Source organism: Cyprinodon variegatus, unplaced genomic scaffold, assembly GCF_000732505.1.
Source record: "Cyprinodon variegatus isolate N-32 unplaced genomic scaffold, C_variegatus-1.0 Scaffold208, whole genome shotgun sequence".
NCBI lineage: Eukaryota > Metazoa > Chordata > Actinopteri > Cyprinodontiformes > Cyprinodontidae > Cyprinodon > Cyprinodon variegatus.
The window spans coordinates 590678-608702 of NW_015150661.1; the positions used below are offsets into that span (position 1 = coordinate 590678).

The 18025-nt window shown below is 37.8% G+C and overlaps 1 protein-coding gene across 3 annotated transcripts; it reads left to right on the forward strand.

Annotated features, from left to right (window-relative positions):
• Positions 1 to 1128: 1128 nt before the first annotated feature.
• raf1 (Raf-1 proto-oncogene, serine/threonine kinase) lies at positions 1129 to 17116 on the forward strand. Of its 3 annotated transcripts, none has more exons than XM_015380176.1 (17): positions 1129 to 1398; positions 4752 to 4978; positions 5075 to 5187; positions 5282 to 5384; positions 5483 to 5640; positions 6857 to 6946; positions 8787 to 8943; positions 9625 to 9649; positions 10918 to 11024; positions 11107 to 11218; positions 11295 to 11379; positions 11617 to 11793; positions 11870 to 11916; positions 12035 to 12153; positions 13657 to 13788; positions 15963 to 16097; positions 16196 to 16336. In XM_015380176.1, exons 2-17 carry the CDS (start codon positions 4778 to 4780, stop codon positions 16334 to 16336), a joined length of 1902 nt encoding a protein of 633 aa, XP_015235662.1. In that variant the 5' UTR covers positions 1129 to 1398; positions 4752 to 4777. The 3 variants fall into 3 exon arrangements, with proteins under 3 accessions (XP_015235662.1, XP_015235660.1, XP_015235661.1); XM_015380174.1 differs by lacking the exon at positions 1129 to 1398 and adding an exon at positions 2412 to 2604; XM_015380175.1 differs by lacking the exon at positions 1129 to 1398 and having other exon boundaries at positions 4778 to 4978; positions 16196 to 17116.
• The last annotated feature ends 909 nt before the right edge of the window (positions 17117 to 18025 follow it).

Genomic DNA, 18025 nt, shown 5'->3' on the forward strand with positions numbered 1-18025 from the left:
TTAAAAAAACATATTTTTTTAATTTATAAAAAAATATGTTTTGTGATCATCTTGATTAACTTCCTTAAGTTACCTAACTTATTAAAGACCATGACTAGTTAAAGATGTGAACTATGGAATATAAAAATGATATGTTGATTTTTACTCACTGTGCCAGTGACAGTTATACACCTTATTATCTGTAAGGATCATATTTTAATTTTGGACCTTTATCAATGCATTTGAAGTAACATCCTAAGAATCAAATCCAAATAATTCTCAACCAGCTGTTAAGCATGCTGGTAGCCACGTCATGCCTATTTCTGAGCCAGCAGTAGTTTTAAAGAATTGGACAAAGTGGGTAGCGTAATAAAACAAGCACCAACTCTAAATTCTTTAACATCAAGCAGGTGCTTGCAGTTTGGAGATAGTTGGTCTTTCCAGCTGAGCCACGATCCCAAACACACATCAACCGTAGTATTGGAATGGATGAAGTATTATGCTTCTGAAATGTCATAATCCCCACTTGGATTTTGGATGGAAACAAAAAGTGTTTGGTTTCTCTGCAACTTTTAAAAATAAACCCTTACACACACACACACACATATATATATGTATATATATATTTATTAAGAGTTTGTATGAAAATTCAATGTTTAAAACTTGATTGAAGGAGTTACGATGACCTAAAAGTTCTGTTGCGTTTCTACCACCTGCTACTCTTTAAAAAGTCCCTAATGGATTGATGGATTGTTTATTGAAGGCAGCAAAACTGTCAGAGGCAACCATTGGAGCTGCAAGCATCTCAGCTAAGAGTGCTCAGTGCATGGATCAATAGGTGGAAGATGCGCTCATCATTCTTAAGGTGGACTTGGATCTAAAGCTCCAACACTAGGTTTTAGGTTTTTTTAAATATCGTCATTTTAGAAGCTGGCACACATTTGAGTAAGGGAATTAACTGCAATAATAACCTGCATGGCAATATTTCAAAGCCATTAAGTTCTATTCTAATTAAAAGCAGGAGTAGAGTTGAATGTGGAAAAGGATACCTTAAAAAGCATCACAATGACAAAACCCTGCCCTCATCTTCACAGAAACATTAGTTGGTGTTTCTGTTAGCTGTTGGATTGCTTACTCATCTGCAAAGAGGCCATAGGTATTTGCATATTTTAACAAATCTACATTAATGCATATTTCGCTTTTGAACATTAAGTTTTACGCTTCAATCTCTTGTCCAAAGTGTCTGGAGCTGCCATATGGAAACAATATATGCTGAACCCATCAGGGTATAGATGACACAGGATGGTAGAAAAACTGATTCTCTCTAAGATGCTATCATAGCCTGCTGAGTGGAACTACAGGCTATTTGAGTACCCTAGGGGACTCTGACCAGGATGCCACAGACATGGTGAAGACATGGTGAGTGGAAATGGGTATGGTTTCTCAGTTATATTGTTTCAAGGTCAGTTTCAGAACGAATAAACCATTTTTAGGGTAGAAGAAATTGCAATAATGCTTGGGTATAAAAATGAAAACACCATACCACACTGTGCAAATAAGAAATACAGTGCATTTATGTCCTCTGGACAAAAACAAAAATAGATATAAGTTGCCCGTGCAACGTGCACGCACTACACATTTGTTTTTATATATATCTTTCTGTCTTTTGATCAAATTCGTCAAATGGGACACGAAGTGTACTCTAAGCAGAAAAATAAGGTATATTTCCAAAGATTTTTGCAGTATCCTCTTTTCCCCAGAAGAGGTCGCGCATGGTTATAATTTACTCCTTAAAACCATCCGCTGGTTACTAATTTGCTCGTGCTTTAAAAAAAACAAACCTTAAACTCGTTTGAACATAAGTTTCAAATTCATATAAATGTTGTCTCAAAATTGCAAAAGGGCGATTGGCCGTTGTAAGTTTTTCTTTTTTTATGCTCACTGCTTTAAATACTACGACTCGGGACAAGGCAGGACTTTGAAGTGTGCATAAATTATGCGCGATTATATCAACAGCGGAGCGTTAAAAAAATCAGACATATCTTAGAGAGTTAAAAGCAACAGCCTCGTCTCAGTGGGAGGGTTTAAAGTTCTGTGTAATAGTTGCGCAGTGTGACTGATGTTTGCAGGTCTTGTTGTGACTGCAAGGTCCTGTTTCAAACACTGGCGTCAGATGGACGCACGGCACCAAGTCAGCCCGCTTCTCCCCGAACAACGTAAATATTGATTGTAACAGCGCCGCATTACGAAGCACTTCGTCGGACTTCTACTTTGGAAAGAAGAAAGAAGAAGAAAATCTCTGGTGTTACTTTGAAGGACCTTTTTTTTTTTGTTGTTGTTGCTCTTCCCCTTTCAACACGACTTTCAGGATTCAACATTTTCCTGCTTTTTTGGGTGGTTTCTAAAAAAAAAAAAAGTAGACCCACCTGTGACCTTCGCTTCTTTGATTAACGTGATATCCATCCGCGGTGGGATTATTTGATCCAACGTCTGGACTTTTCACAAACTTTGACTACTTTTCCCGTTTTTTTCCTCCTTTGAATGCGTTGCAATTATGATGATGATGTCACTGACGCCACTTTTCGCTAAAGTTATGGCGGAGCAGAACTTTTTTAACTTCTCTTGGTGAGCACGACCATCCTATAAACTTAACGCTTATTGTTTTACGCTACTTAAAGCAACGTTGGTTTAAAAAAAGCATGAAAGTAAATACAAAATGAACTAGAAATGCACGGAAGAGAGAAGTAGGACGTGAAGTGTCTGCTTGTGAGGGCCTTCGGGGCAGTATCAGTGTTTTAACTGAAACAGCCAGGCCTCGTGAAAACACGTAGCTACATTTTGCGGCTGCCGTTTGTTAGTTTTAGAAAATCACTTGTGTATTTTCATTGACTTTTTGTATATTGTAGTTTTAGATATTTTATTCGTTTTCGATGGAAAAAAGTGTGGTTTTCCACAGCCCGAGCCATTATTAAGGCTAACACGCTGACAATTACTATGGAGGGTTGCTGGTAGCATTTACAGCAGTTGGATGTCAACAAACAGTTTCACCTGAAATCAGAAATAACTTTAGAGTTATACAGTCATCCTGTGAGTAGGTTAGCGATAAAGAACGAAAAAGGAGGGGTTTTCACTCTGCTTAAATCGAATCAGTCATGTAATTTACCTATATTTATTATCATCTGCACAATACTTGGATAAAATGTCCTTCTTACTGCTTAAAATAAATGTCAGCTAAATTATTCCTTTAGCTCAATGCACACCTTTATTAAAACAGGTTTGTGTGATTTTTTGGCACCAGGAAATACTCTGCTTATGTTTGGAAATCATAAAGTTTGTGATGATAGCATATTTAATACTGAATATAACCACTGTTAGAGTTTAAGTGCATTTAATGATAGATGAATAAAATATATCTTAACAATTCATTAATTGCTCATTATAGTAAAATCAGTCCTATTTAAAAAGTAATCTGATTAATAGGTTTATTCTTGAAATTCTGAGTACTTTTTGATGGTTTGGATAAATTCAACTATAGTTAAAGGTGATTGGTTTTAAAGTAACTGTGCCAAAATGCAAGGGTTTTGTGTACAACTGTGACTCAAACACAGTGGAACTACATATGATTTAACATGAGATTAAAATCCTTTCTGTTGTCCACATTTGGTAATTTATGTCCTATTGTTTATAAAGTGACATATTTGGTTTTTACAATTCTGATACTGTAATGTGGCAATTTTCTCCCCTACATGAATAGCTGTACAGCTTTTCATTGTATTCCAGTGCACTTTATACTGCCTGTTATCTGTGTTTCTGTTTTGCACTGATGCCCTTTTTTGGCCACATTGCAGCTCTGAACTCAAATCCCGCAGCATGTAGGAACTTTAAAGAGCCATTTTTTGTTTTTTTCATTTAGCCTTTTTTCCTTAGCTTTCCTGCACATAGAACATATAAATAGGCCTGGTGGAACAGCAGCAACACCAACAGCAGAGAGAGGGGGAGAAAAAAAAAAAGAAAAAGAACCACCTCTCTAGGGTCAGCAGGTCTTTGTATAAATACAGCAGTGGTAATTAGGAGTTATGCAAGCTGATAGTGCACATGCATAAAGTCTCTGCCAGAAATGGGCAAAAACCCTCTGTATTTACAATATAGCACCGCAGTTTGTAGTGCAAACAAAGCTAAAAGAGAGGGTGTGTGGGGTTATGCGGGCCGTGCTTTTTTTCTTTTCGTTTTTTTTTTTGGCAACTTATTTTTGTCTCTTATACAGTTAGTGTCTGAATAAAATAGACAATAGAGGCGGGGAAAGAAAAGGTTCAGTATATTTTGTCATGCTTGCTTTAAAACTACATACCACAGAGAAATCTGTATGTAAATGTTTGCTTATTTTATGCAGGTCGATTGTTCTCTTTGTATAATTTAAATAGTTGCCATTACCTGCTCCTTAAAAAACTTACCTAATTATTAGCTTAATCCTACAGTTTTGCTCTCAGCAAGATTACCTCTAACCTTATAATGATGTAACTCAAATCTTTTTGTTTTGCTACATTTACTTTTAACTGCAGATGAAAACGGTCCTTGTTGTAATCAGGTTGAGTTCATGCCATCTGTTGGGGTTTCCGTTGTGTTTAAATAAAGAGCAAAGACTGACCAGTTGTAAATTAGCATTGCTTTGTAAAAACGGACGCTACTCAGCATGTATTGGTTCTATTATTATCTGTGATAGTCCTGGCAATGAGAGAAGGCCGATAAAGGTGACGCATGTTTTCTTTTTTCAGACCATTTTAAGTGCTTAGTGTTACTGATGGAGCACTTTCAAGGAGCGTGGAAGACCCTAAGCAACGGCTTCGGCATGAAGGACTCACCGTTTGAGGGCCCCTGCCTTTCCCCAACCATGTTCCAGGGCTTCACCTGCCAGCGACGCTCCTCAGACGACAGCAAGATTCCAGATTCCAAGGCTAACAGCACGATCCGCGTCTTCCTTCCAAATCAGCAGCGCACTGTGGTAGGCCTCTGAAATTTCAGGCTCCGATTGATGCTTCAGAACTAATAGATTTTTTTTTTTTTTTAATGTCATTAATATTTGTTGTGGTTCTGTTAGGTAAACGTACGACCAGGTATGACTCTTTACAGCTGTTTGATCAAAGCCCTGAAGGTACGAGGTCTGCAGCCTCAGTGCTGCGCCGTCTTCCAGCTGCATCCCGGACAGAGAAAGTAAGCTGAGGATATCCGATAATCAGAAATAAGATTATTCAGCCCTCCCACTGTGGGTATTAAATACATTTATTGTGTGTCTATATATTTGTAGTAAAAAATCCCGGATGGACTGGAATACTGATTCAACCTCACTGATCGGGGAAGAGCTACTTGTTGAGGTTTTAGATCATGTCCCTTTGACAACGCATAATTTTGTAAGTAGCTTGACCAATCACAACTTCCCTTATTTGGAAATATAACTACAGGAAAAAAAATGTCTTTACACTTTTATCGTGTCTTTTTCTTCCTTTAGGTCCGGAAGACGTATCTGAAGCTAGCCTTCTGCGACATTTGCCAGAAGTTTCTCCTGAATGGATTCCGCTGCCAAACATGCGGCTATAAATTTCATGAGCATTGTAGCACCAAAGTGCCCACCATGTGTGTGGACTGGAGCAACATTAGACAACTCCTGTAAGTATACCAAAAGGGGAAAATATGTTTCTAATTAATTGGATGTCTGTCACTTGATTCTTGGTTTTAGAGCTGAAAAACAAAGTCAATTTCTGCAGTACGAACTAATACAATACAGGAGTAGGACTTTTTCCCCCATTATCCATACATCTGAACACACACAGAGGATTAGTATTGCATGTATATTTGGTCACACATGTTTGAGAGGTAAATTTCTTTAGCACAGAAAAGATAAAAGAGGGAAGTTAAGCTGTAATGATAGCTGACTTCGGATTAGCTCACTCTTATTTGCATAGCTTTCCACACATGCACTCTGAACAGAGACTTTTTAGTTTTTCCCTGCCTGATGGGTGAAGAATCAACAGTAATTACTAACAAAGAGGAGAATCCCTTTAACCTGACAGCTTCTTTGTTGGTGCATCTTAATAAAACAGAATATTATTATTTAAATTGAAAAACTAGATATTATATGTTGTGAAATATTCAGTGTCTATTTTCTGTCACAAAAAATGAGGTTTTGATAAAAAAATAAAATAATGGAACTTTATTGATCTCACATTGGAGAAATTTACCTCTGCATTTAACCGATCCCCTGGGAAGCAGAAGGCTGTGATTGTGGGGTGCCTAGGGTTAGAGTTTTGCTCAGGGAGCCAGGTTGACAGTCTGTGGGGCTCAAACTCACAACCTCAGGATTCCAAGCCCTATACCCTAACCACTAGGCCACCACTCCCCCTTACTTAAGGATTGAGACCTTGAAAAATATTTAAATGACGCCATTTGAAAGATGGTTTGTTTCAAAAGCTCGTTGCTGAAGAAGGTGGCTTCTCAGATTGCAGTATCCAAGCTTAGTAAAGGAAAGTTGAGTGGAAGGAAAAAGGTGCCCCTTGAGTGTTGAGGGTTCATTCAGTGTTTTAGAGGAGATTCTCCGGCAGATGACTGCTGCTGTAGCCTTGACTTACAGGAAATGCTTCACAATGACATATCCCAGACATTGGTTACAACTTTCCCTTTCTTCCCTTTTTACCTCTCCTTCCTCAGTGATGTCAGAAGCACATTTAGCTGTGGGAACAAAGAAGGACTGGGAGGTGTTTTTCTAAAAGAATAAAAATTCTTTAGAGCATTGCAGTCTATCTGTACATCCTATAGCAGTCACTTCCTACTTTAGAGTCAACATTTCCACAAGTTCCTATAGTTTTTTTTTTTTCTTCTCCATCAGGTTGTGTCCAACACCATCAGAAAGTGGTTTCCCGTCCCTACCACAATTTCCGCCCCGACGTATGAGGGAATCCCTAACCCGGTTTCCGAGGTGAGCTGAACTAACTTGGCTTTACAGCGAGAAGTGATGGAGAAGAAACAGATTGCTAGTGGAACCTTTCTATGGCCGCTAACTTCTAGGAAAGCTTTACAGGGCAATACTTGTTAAATGTTCTAAGATTTATGGCTGAATTTTTAGATGTAAAACAGGTGCCGGCATCAGCCCCAGCAAAAATAAATGGTTCAAAATATAGTTGACACAATTGTATGCATGGCATGGCCACCGCAATGTAATGACCTACAAAATTGAACATCAAAGCGGTTATTTCCGATTGCAATATTTCTCATATTGAAACTGCGATGATGAGTGTGATTAGATATAATGTGCTGCTCTGAAAGTAACTAGATTTTGAGAAAGGCAGGCGGATTAGGTCAAACCACTTTTTAAGTTTCTAGGAGAGGTATCAGTTTTATATCATAAATCACTCCTATTAGTATATCATTAGTCTTTGTAGTCTGTCATTGCTTTTTATGTGGGTTATTGTGTGAGGGTATAACCTTTCAGTAACCAAAGCCATTTCCATATCTCTCTTGGTCGTGTGCAGCGCAAGTGCAGGCACTACCTGCAGTGCCTTGCAATAGTATTTATACAGCTTGACTTTTTGCAGAGATTAGGCACCCTAAAACTGCAGGTTTTAATTTGTTTGGCTGATATTTCATCTGATTCACCAAACTGATGCTCAAGTGTAAAGTGGAAGGAAATGAATAGTTGACTTTATTTTCTCTAGCAAACTGAAGTGTTTTTAACATTATTGCAAAATGGCTCACACTGAAAAAACAGAGAGCATCTTAAAATCTGTGATTATTTAAGTTTTTCCAAAGATTTTGATTTTGATTAAACTGTTCTTAACATAGATCTTTTCCTTACCAACTCATTGCTGTTGTCTGTTAGGTCAACCTTCCCCCAATCTCAAAGTTTATAAATTTATCACAATAGTATTTCCTGTCATACCATCGACATATCCGGGGCATAAGCTTTATGGCTTCCCCTGTATTCCTCTTAACATTGCCCACTGTCCATGACCCTTATTGTGAAATTCAAGCCCACAGCATGATGCTGCCACCGCCTCGATCAATGTTATTTTCCCACAAAATAACAAATTATTTTCCCTCTTATTCTTCCAGTTATGGGCTACTTTGAGTTGATCTGTTGTTTAAAATGATAAAAAAATACATGCATATATATTAGGAAGTTTGTGGTTTTAAGTATCCAAATTTCAGTCAGGTGAGTTTTTTGTGTTTTGGTCTAACTACACCTTTGATCTACTTCAACATCTACTGCATGCCAATGAATATTTGTACTTGCTAAAATTAGAAAGTGTAAGCCTGTATGGGCAGACCTTAGATATGAGCAGCAGCCAGGTCATTTTAAGATTAACATACCTGGCTGGTAAGTTTTGTACTCTTTAACTGAGCCAGGACTGGTGTTGGCAAAATGCCTCTGCAACTTTGACACAACAAACAATGGCTCAAAGGGGAAGGCTGTAATAAATATTAACCAATAAGTTACTTCCCCAAAAATCTTTTACTTTAACCTTTTTTTCCCCCTTTGTGCGCTTATCCTTTTGATTAGGTGTGTTACCCACTCTGTTGTCTGTTTCTGTGTCAAAGATGTGACTTCAGCCCATATTCTAAAAAATAAATACCTGAAAAGGAGTAAACGTGACAGAAATTAAACCAGCACACCCACATTGGACTAATTTTAAAGAACTTTCTGAAATGAATGTTAGTTACAGTAAAAAGGTTGTTTATCTGTGGGTCAGCAGCTTGGTTTTTATTCCATTTATTCAATAATTCCTTTTCTTTATTCTTGTCCTCTATTTTTTTCCCAGCTCGATCCACCGAAACTCGACCCCTCATGCCTTTAACTACGCCCCGCCATACCAACCTGCAGGCAGCGGTGGGCTCTCCCAGAGGCAGCGCTCCACTTCTACACCTAATGTCCACATGGTCAGCACGGCGCTGCCTGTAGACGGTAGCTCATTCGAGGTAAGCTTCGTCCAGTTGTCTTAGACCTTAAAATGCTTATATCTTAGAGATTCCCTCAGTCTTTGACTTGCATTATTTAGCTTTGTTTTAAGTCATCCTCTGAACAGTGTATTTATTTAGGCCCTAGATGGCATCTTGTTTCAGCTTTTTTTTTTTTTAATGCCCTTACACTTTTTGACTTCCTCGTTCAGTTCCAGTTTCTGCTTTATCACCATCACTAGGGTTGCATAATCAGCTCACATGTTTTTCATGATTTCTGCTCTACTTAGTCCGTTTAAACCCAAAACATGAGGTTCTTTTCTTATTTCATCCCCATTTTCTTAACTCTTCCCTTTTCCTCCTGTCTCCTCACCGGTCTTTTTATATTGTTTACTGGGGAGTAGCTAGACTGTCTGAGTACCTCTCACAGCTCCTGGTGCCGTAGATTCTGGCTGAAGAGGAAAGTAGGTTTTGTGCACTTTCCCGAGACTTTTGTTGAGGCCTCGTCTGAGAGTCCAGAAAAGGTTAGAAGGCAGAGTAACTGTGTGCGACCTGAATGCATGCCTTGCAAGTGGGTTATCTGCACTTTCATCTCAGTAATGCAGATGTCGCGTGATGAGTGGCAGATGGCATCAATTTTAGTGTTTGTGTAAGCTTATTAAAAATAACCTGTATTTTTTTGTGTGTTAATTTGTGTTTCAGGATGTCATGCGGGATCATGACTCAGGTGAGTTCCGCTTAGCATGTTAATATTATTGTTTATTATATTCCTCACAGGAACTATAAATTGTAAGCTTTTGACTTTTCACCCCATTTTAAATTATGCGTATGTTTTGATCATGTAAAAGAGAAAGCTTAATATTTGAGGAATATGATGGAAGATCAAGCTGGTTGAAATGGGACATTGAGCAACTAGTTTTGGTAATTTTCATTTGTACTTCCTCAAATCAAACTTTCCCTTCTACAATTTTTTAGGGTTGCTTGTGGGTGTGGAATGTGGAAACGAATGGAAAGTTTAGATCCAGTTGCCTGAATTAAATTTGCATCCACCTTCCTTTTGAAGGTTAATTATTGGTCTCTAAGAACAGATAATGTACAATACCTTGGAAAAGTAACCTTGCCTGCAAGCTGAATTCTTGTGGTATTTGTACTTTCAAACACTCTTGATCCGTTGTAGGTTAGCCAATTATGCTGCAGCGTTATGGTTTATAGCCAAAAGCTGCCAAGCCAATAGAAACAGAACAGTGCAGGAGGACGTTCGCATAGCTGCTGCTATCACATCCGTGTTGTCGGAATCCACGATTTGATCTTTTAAAGAGGAACAGCAAGGGCATAAAAGTTTAAGTTGTTGTGGTTTCTCTTTCCATCTGCTGCTATTTCATTTGTAACCATGACTGGCTAAAACCGTTCTGCTGAAATCCCTGAACAAATTCGATTGGAGCAGTCCCTGATTTATATTGTTATTATTATCAGTTATATATTCTAATATCTATTGTTTAATTACTGATATCAAAACTCCATGGAGTCCTGACCCCAACTTTGGGAATCTGTTATAAAGTATTAATTATTGGCTTATTGGGGTTGAATACAAACTCAAACTGTTGAGGCTTTTCATTACAGACCTTTGGAACTTTTACCACTACTCAATAGAGAGAATCGTGACAAATGGATATACAATATGATATGCCAACTGCTCTGCAACCCAGAAGATGCCATTACAGGGGTTCTATGTATTGAATAACACACCTTAGCTACATTGATGCTGCTAAAACCAAATGCTGCCAAGTTTATACTGTAGAATTATGAAACGGCTTCTTTATTTTATATAAAACATTGAAATGTTCTGGCTCAACAGAACAAAATGTTAAAAAGTTAATTACATATAAAAACTTATGCTTCAGTTTAATCACTTCTGATCAAACGGCTTGTACAAGCACTGGTAAAAATGATTAATGAACGCTGTCTTTTGGTTTTGTTGTGATTTTTCTCCTATAGCTGGAAGTTCCCCCAGCCAGAGCCCCACAGGCTGGACACAGTCCAAAGCCCCAGCTTCCCATCGAGAAAGAGCCTCATCCTTCAACACTCAGGAGAAAAATAAAATTGTATGTTCTGCCTTTTATGTTTTTAATACATGTTTTTTTTTGAGTGAATAGTTGCGTCATTCTTCGGTTCCTGTTTATGCAGAGGCCTAATCGAGATTCGAGTTATTACTGGGAAATTGAGGCCAGCGAGGTTTATCTACATTCCCACATTGGTTCAGGCTCTTTTGGAACAGTATACAAAGGAAAATGGCATGGTAAGAATGGTAAAAGATACAAACATTGCAAAGTTTTTACGTCATTGCCTCTCATCTTTAAGTGTTTCTCCTGTAGGTGATGTTGCAGTGAAGATATTAAAGGTTACTGACCCAACACCGGAGCAGCTTCAAGCATTCAGAAATGAAGTGGCCGTTCTAAGGTAATCTCTTACAGGAACATGTTTACTCTGTTACTTATGTTACTGCTAAAGAAATTCAGATATATTGTTGTCTTTTTGGTACAATGACAGGAGAGACTCTTTTCCAAAAAAAAAAAAAAAAAAAAAAAAAAACTATCCCTCAACAGTTGCAAACTGACAAATTCAGAGTGAATCATCCTCACTTCAAAACTTTTATGTGACAGTGTCTTCATTTCCTCATTGCTTTGTGCTCTGCAGGAAAACCCGACATGTCAACATCCTTCTGTTTATGGGCTACATGACGAGGGACAACCTGGCCATCGTGACGCAGTGGTGTGAGGGGAGCAGCCTTTACAAACACATCCATGTCCTGGAGACTAATTTCACCATGATCCAGCTCATAGATATTGCCAGACAGACAGCTCAGGGCATGGAGTAAGTTACCAAGAACGGAGCTTTGATACAAAATGTCTCCGGCAGCATGATTCATTTTTCCTTTTCTTTTTTCCAGCTATTTACATGCAAAAAACATAATTCATCGTGACATGAAGTCCAACAGTATCCTTTTCTACTATTTTTTTCCATTCCCTTTAATGTGTGGCTTTACTGTGAGTGAAGCACAAAGTCAGCCTTTTTCCTCAGTATGTTTAGATGTAATACCTTGACATCTGCACAGACATCTTTCTGCACGAGGGGTTAACTGTAAAAATCGGCGACTTTGGTCTTGCTACTGTGAAGTCCAGGTGGACTGGGTCACAACAGGTGGAGCAACCCTCTGGATCCATTCTTTGGATGGTTGGTGCATTTCAATGAACTTGAAAACAAAATAAAAAAAAGAAGCCATGTCAACCTTTGAGCATCCGGTTTCAGAAACCCAGCCTTTTCCCAACTACTGAACTCTATATTCTTTAGTGTGGATGCAGTTATCGAGGGAATGAAAACTGATTTTGGGTTGTCCTTTATGAAACAAAGAATAGTCAGGGGATGAAAAAACATGCAAGAAGCTGTTTTAAAGGAAGCTATTTTGAAATCAGGGAAGATGAATAATTTTATAGCAAATAATTCAACTCCGAAGGACAACTCACAGATTTATTTTTGCATGTACTGGTGTTCTACTAATTCAGAAGAGCCCAAAGGGCTGCCTGTGGAGAGACCATTGCTTCTTTGTTTATTGAAATTTAGCCAGGAAGCACAACGGGTTGATAACCATAGATACTTTTCCCTATCTGACTTTTCACTAATAGATTAATATCACATACAACAAGAAATGTCTTTTATTATCCTTAATTTTTACCAGATTTTAGAATAAATAGCAACACAGACTTCCATTCTAAAGCAGAGGCAGGCTAAGACTCAAAAAGCTTGGCTTTAGTCGGTAAGCTTTTGAAAGAGAAAAGGTGTCTTTTTGCCCAGAATAGATTAAAAAAAAATCTAAAATCTTAAATACATTTAAAAAAAATGTATTTAAAGAAAACCATGTGTTAAATATTCTGGGGTAACCCTCATGTCTTTCCTTATTTTATGTAATGCTCTCTCCAAAAGCATCAGTTTCCTTAAAGGAGCAACAATCCTTTATCTTAGACAGAAAGAACTAAAGAATATTAATGTGTACATCTAAAGGTTTTTTTTTTTTTTTTTTTTTAGATGCAATATGGTGTGACATCAAAAAATCTCTCTGTGGCATTCTCCAACTGAGCCAGCCACTCAGGACTTTAAATTTTACCCCCAAGCTGATCAGAATTTTCACCCGGGATGATAGTTTGCCAAAATGAAATTCCCTTGCTGACAGCATTTGCAGCTATGAGTTACTTAGTACTTCATTAGACATGTTTGTCTGAAAGGTGACGCTGTTTTTCTTAGTATTTATGCTTAAAAAATATCCACATAGAAGGTGGTTGGTGAGAAGGGGAGGGGAAGGGGGGTTCTGGACAGAGGGTGGTCTGTTAGATGCTGAAAACCTTGAGAATCCAGAACTCAGTGGTGTTTTTTTATTTCGAATTGGAACACTTCAGTGTGATAACAAATTTGCTCCAAGACTACATAATGAATGACTGCTCAAAACGGAAAGGCTATGAAAAAATATTTATGAAATTGTAATATTATACGGTAATGGATCTTGAAAGGACAACAGAAATTTCTAAAGAGTGATCTTAGTAGCAGAGGTTTTGGCTTTTACGACACCCAAATCTCAATATATTAAAAATGTTTACAAAACTCTAATTGCCAAATTTCTTTAATCTTCATTTTATTTTTTTATTTTTATTGTAAAGTTAACAATAATGTGTGCATCATTTACAGGCTCCAGAGGTGATCCGAATGGAGGATAACAATCCCTACAGCTTCCAGTCTGATGTCTATTCCTATGGAATCGTTCTCTTTGAGCTGATGACTGGAGAGCTCCCATACTCCCACATAGCAAGCCGAGATCAGGTGAAATCCTTTACATGTCTGGCTCTTCTTCAGGTGGCCAAATTTAAATTTTTCATTTGTATTTCTTGGTTGTTCTCCTTTTTCGTTAAAGGTTTTATAAAGGTGTCATTGGTACCCTTATCTGTAGTAGGCAGGGATTTTGTTTGAAGAGAAATGAAATTTTCATGGAAAAGGTCAGCTTTTACAAAGTCTGTTGAACAGATGTCTAGCTTATTTTAGCAACTGAATACAGCTTAAAGTTAGAAATCTGAATATTTAAACTTTGAGATATGTTGGACTAATCAAGTTAAGGTAAGTATCACTTGTAAAACTATCAAAAAATTTAACTTAAATAATCCAAACTGTGCAGCAATAGTTTTCGGTATTTTGTTTGGAATAACTGTGACACTGCAATCAGACATTTTCCCCAATTTCAAATCTGTGGTCATGAAAACACTCTGCTGCCATCTGATGGGGGTTGTTGGGCTGGCCTATGGCCGACAGAGACCGACGACTTGGAGCCGCCGGCCTAATTTTAGATCTCGTAATCCAACCCTGTGAAAAAAGGGGTTCTCAAGTTTGCATTTCAGAGTTTAAGTCCTGCCTTTTTATAAAATCCATTAGGGTAGAAGATCTGGCTAATTAAGATCTGGGTTCTCATCTGTATAGAATAGGACTTAAGCGTTTAAGAACTTGTGCCTAAAATAGTATTAGGGTCTATGCAGGAACCTGTTCTTCCTGATCCGGTGGAATGACCTTGTACTCGGGTGAACTTGCAGGCACATGGAGTACTGCTGTCATCTTTTATCTCTGCACCATCATGCCCTCATACCTTTACAATGGCTGTAATGTTTTAGATGTCTGCCACCTTAGTCTATCTCACCATATTTAAAGTTATATCCATCTGAATGACCGCTGTTTCAGGGTGAATGTCGGCTTCCCTTTTAGTTCATATTCAAATATATACAGATATTTTTACTCTTTATTTTTCATATTTTGTCTCTTCTACCAACAAAAGTTGCTTTTGCTCAGCCGTATTAATGCACCAGCGATACAGGAACAGCTTTAATTATTAAATGTGGCCTGAATAGTTCAATACCCCCACCACCCTCACCACCCCCACCACTGAATCGAGGTAACATTATACTGCTGCAAATATCTTTTCTAAAAGGAGTACAGCTTAAGAGAATACAAACATTACATTTCTAAAAGAACTAAAATTGAGTAAAACTCAAAATATTAAGATTAATTTTTGCATAGCTTGTAAAAGCCTTTCTGCTCATTTTCAAATGGCTTCAAGTTATCGTTGCAGATTGTATTTCTCTTAAATGAGTTTTTGTTAATGTAACAAAACATTGCAGGAAATGATACAAGTCTAAACTTTTTTTTTGCAAATTTATTTTTTTAGTACTCTTGTGGTTTAGCCTATGACTGCATCAGATTGGCATGTCTAGCAAAAGTTAAATTTCTTTGCAAAATAGCTCAAGATCAGTCAGATTAGAAGGGAATGTCTAAACATTTAGTACTTCTCACAGTTTATTAGATGTTTAGTATGGACTGAGTTGCTATTGGTGGAAGGTGGACAGCTCCATTATCAAGTCTTTGTTGACTTTAACAAAATTGAGCATTATTCAGCTCCATTTACGTGGTATATTAGGCCTTCTTTTCCCTGATGAAAATGAAGCATCCCTGTAGCGTGATGCTGCTAGCATCATCTCTCATTGCAGTTCTGATCTGTTTGAAGTAATTCACTTTTATTTTTTTCTTAAACACATAAAGGTACATTGCCTTCCTTTGATAGTGGCTTTGCCACGCTTCCATAAATACTGGAGTTTTATCATGCATGACCAGAAATTTTTCCTACTCTCCTTGTGCTGCCCATCAGGTTAGGTGGACAGAGGTGTTGTGATATTTTTTTTTTTTTAGATGTGAAAATAGTTTTTTTGGTCTAGTTTTTTATTTTTTTATCTGGTATTGTACTAGTTCCTAACTATCTTTTTTTTTTTAAATAATACTTTTCACAAAACAATCACATTTGCAGAGATAAATTGCATCTAAGTGGAGTTTGTTTCCTAATTGGATGACTTCTAAAGGGATTTTTTTCAGGCTATAAAATGCTTTTGCGAGACTGTAATTTCTAAATCTGATTAGTTGTCCTCTCAGCTTCATCAAGTCTTTGTAACTCCTCCCATTAGATTATATACATGGTGGGAAGAGATCGTTTGTGCCCAGACCTCAGTAAGCTCTACAAGAACTGTCCCAAAGCCATGAAGAGGTTGGTGGCTGACTGCATCAAGAAGTCCAAGGAAGAAAGGCCGCTTTTTCCGCAGGTGAGCTCCTCTTTTGTTTTTGAGGCTTTTGGACAGAATCTTTAATATTTTTCCAATTAATCTGTTTGTAATTTCCCTTTATATTATCTTGTTCTTAGATCTTATCCTCCATTGAGCTCCTCCAGCACGCCCTCCCTAAGATAAACCGCAGTGCCTCAGAACCGTCCCTGCACAGAGCCGCACAGACCGAGGAAATCAACGCCTGTACTCTGACCACCAGGCTGCCTGTTTACACATAGGCTCCTCCTCAGCAAAAAAGATTATGCCGCACTATCAATAAACTCGTATTCCCTCCCTAAAGACATTTTTATAGAACAATGCACATGCAATCATTCATAAACCAATGTTAGGCAATGAATATGTTAGTAAAGGAGTTAAACGGGAGGAGGAGCATCAGAGATTACGTATGGAAGATTGCAATCAGATCCTAACATGAAGATTTCAGTGTAAGGTACTTCCCATGAGCATTAAGAAGTACATTGAGGCTTTGTGTCTGTATGGTATTTGATTTAAGTTGTATATAGAAGCACACACACGCCTACCTGAAACAACGATGAATGGACACTGAAGGAAGCTCAGGAGACGCGTGTTTCCTGATCTGTTTTCTGTGATGCCTTGCTTTTATCAGGCCTGGAGAGGGACTACTCAAGCTTAGCTGCCTTAGAAGGAAACAAAGCCTGGGCTAAGTTTCAGCACAACTTCACCTCTTCTGGTCTTCACAAAGCCACTGGAAGCAGCTCTAGTTGCACAGTAGCTGATTCTGTTTTGTCTTAAATAATTTGTTCTTTATTTAGGGCTTATTTTCGAAGACTTGAGGGTTTTTATGGCTTTCACTAAACTGGTTTGTGGATGCCCACACCCTTACTATCGTTTGGTTATCATGAGCTGGACATTCGGCATGCGTCTTAAATATTTTCAGTGATTTGGGAACTAATTTTGTTGTTTGTAACCTTGAAGAGGTGAAATGTTTTATTTTGAACTTGGTGGGAAGGTCGTCTATTCAATATTTTAATAAAATTAAGTTAAAAATCCTTTGCAGACATAGGCCGACTTGGTCATGTTTATTTTTGCTTTAGAGAAGTGTCTGTTACTCATCACATCCTGTACAGGTGCACCTCAAAAAAAGGATTAGTCGTGTAGGTTATTATATTTCTGTCAATTTAGATAATAAAATCTGCAACTAATGTAAACCCCCCCAAAAATTCTGTCCCCTCATGGAATCAGAATATTTAATACAATTAGGAATAAATGGGATTTTTTTATTAAAAAACTGCTTATACTGGTTAGGGGTATGACCAATTTATAGCTGCCCAAGTCGAGTCTTTTTTTTTTTTTGGGAGAACTTTCGTTTTTCCTTCGTCGATCAGGAAATTTGTTTCTTTTTTATGATTTTTGCTTCTTGTGAATGTGTTGAAGCTTTTTTTTACTGATAAATTGTTCTTGTTGGATACTTATGTGTAAACACAGCAACCATAGCAAGTAGATTTTTTTTTTAATACAAGGCGCAAGCGAATTAATATCTTTAAAGCTGAAATACCGCATCGACTATTTCTGCACGTACCAACTGAATTGGAAAAAGAGGCGACGGGAATGCAGAGCAAGATCAAGGAGACCAGATTGGAACAAGAAATTTAAGCAATCTCTTCTGTTAGTCATCATTTGCAAAATGACTTGGGGAAACATTTAGAAGAATCCTAAGCTAAAACCATGCAGCAGCCAGAATATCGCAAATTCAGCATTGTGTCTTACTGAAACATGGCTGCAATGTATCTCTGACTCCAGTGTCTCTCTGCCAGGCTTTATGACCATATGAGCAGAGAGACTTAAAGAAGACTGGAAAGTCAAAGAAGGTGGCTTGGCAGTGCTTGTGAACAACAGATGGTATCATCCAGATATGTTTATGTGAGGATTTGTCACTATTGCCGATA

What these genes read in the sequence shown, in the direction of transcription:
- raf1 (XM_015380176.1), top strand. Translation starts at nt 4,778, where the DNA reads ATGGAGCACTTTCAAGGAGCGTGGAAGACCCTAAGCAACGGCTTCGGC. An exon ending in CTGGATCCATTCTTTGGATG is followed by an intron (nt 12,154 to 13,656) that starts GTTGGTGCATTT and finishes CATCATTTACAG; the next exon opens with GCTCCAGAGGTGATCCGAAT. An exon ending in ACATAGCAAGCCGAGATCAG is followed by an intron (nt 13,789 to 15,962) that starts GTGAAATCCTTT and finishes TCCTCCCATTAG; the next exon opens with ATTATATACATGGTGGGAAG.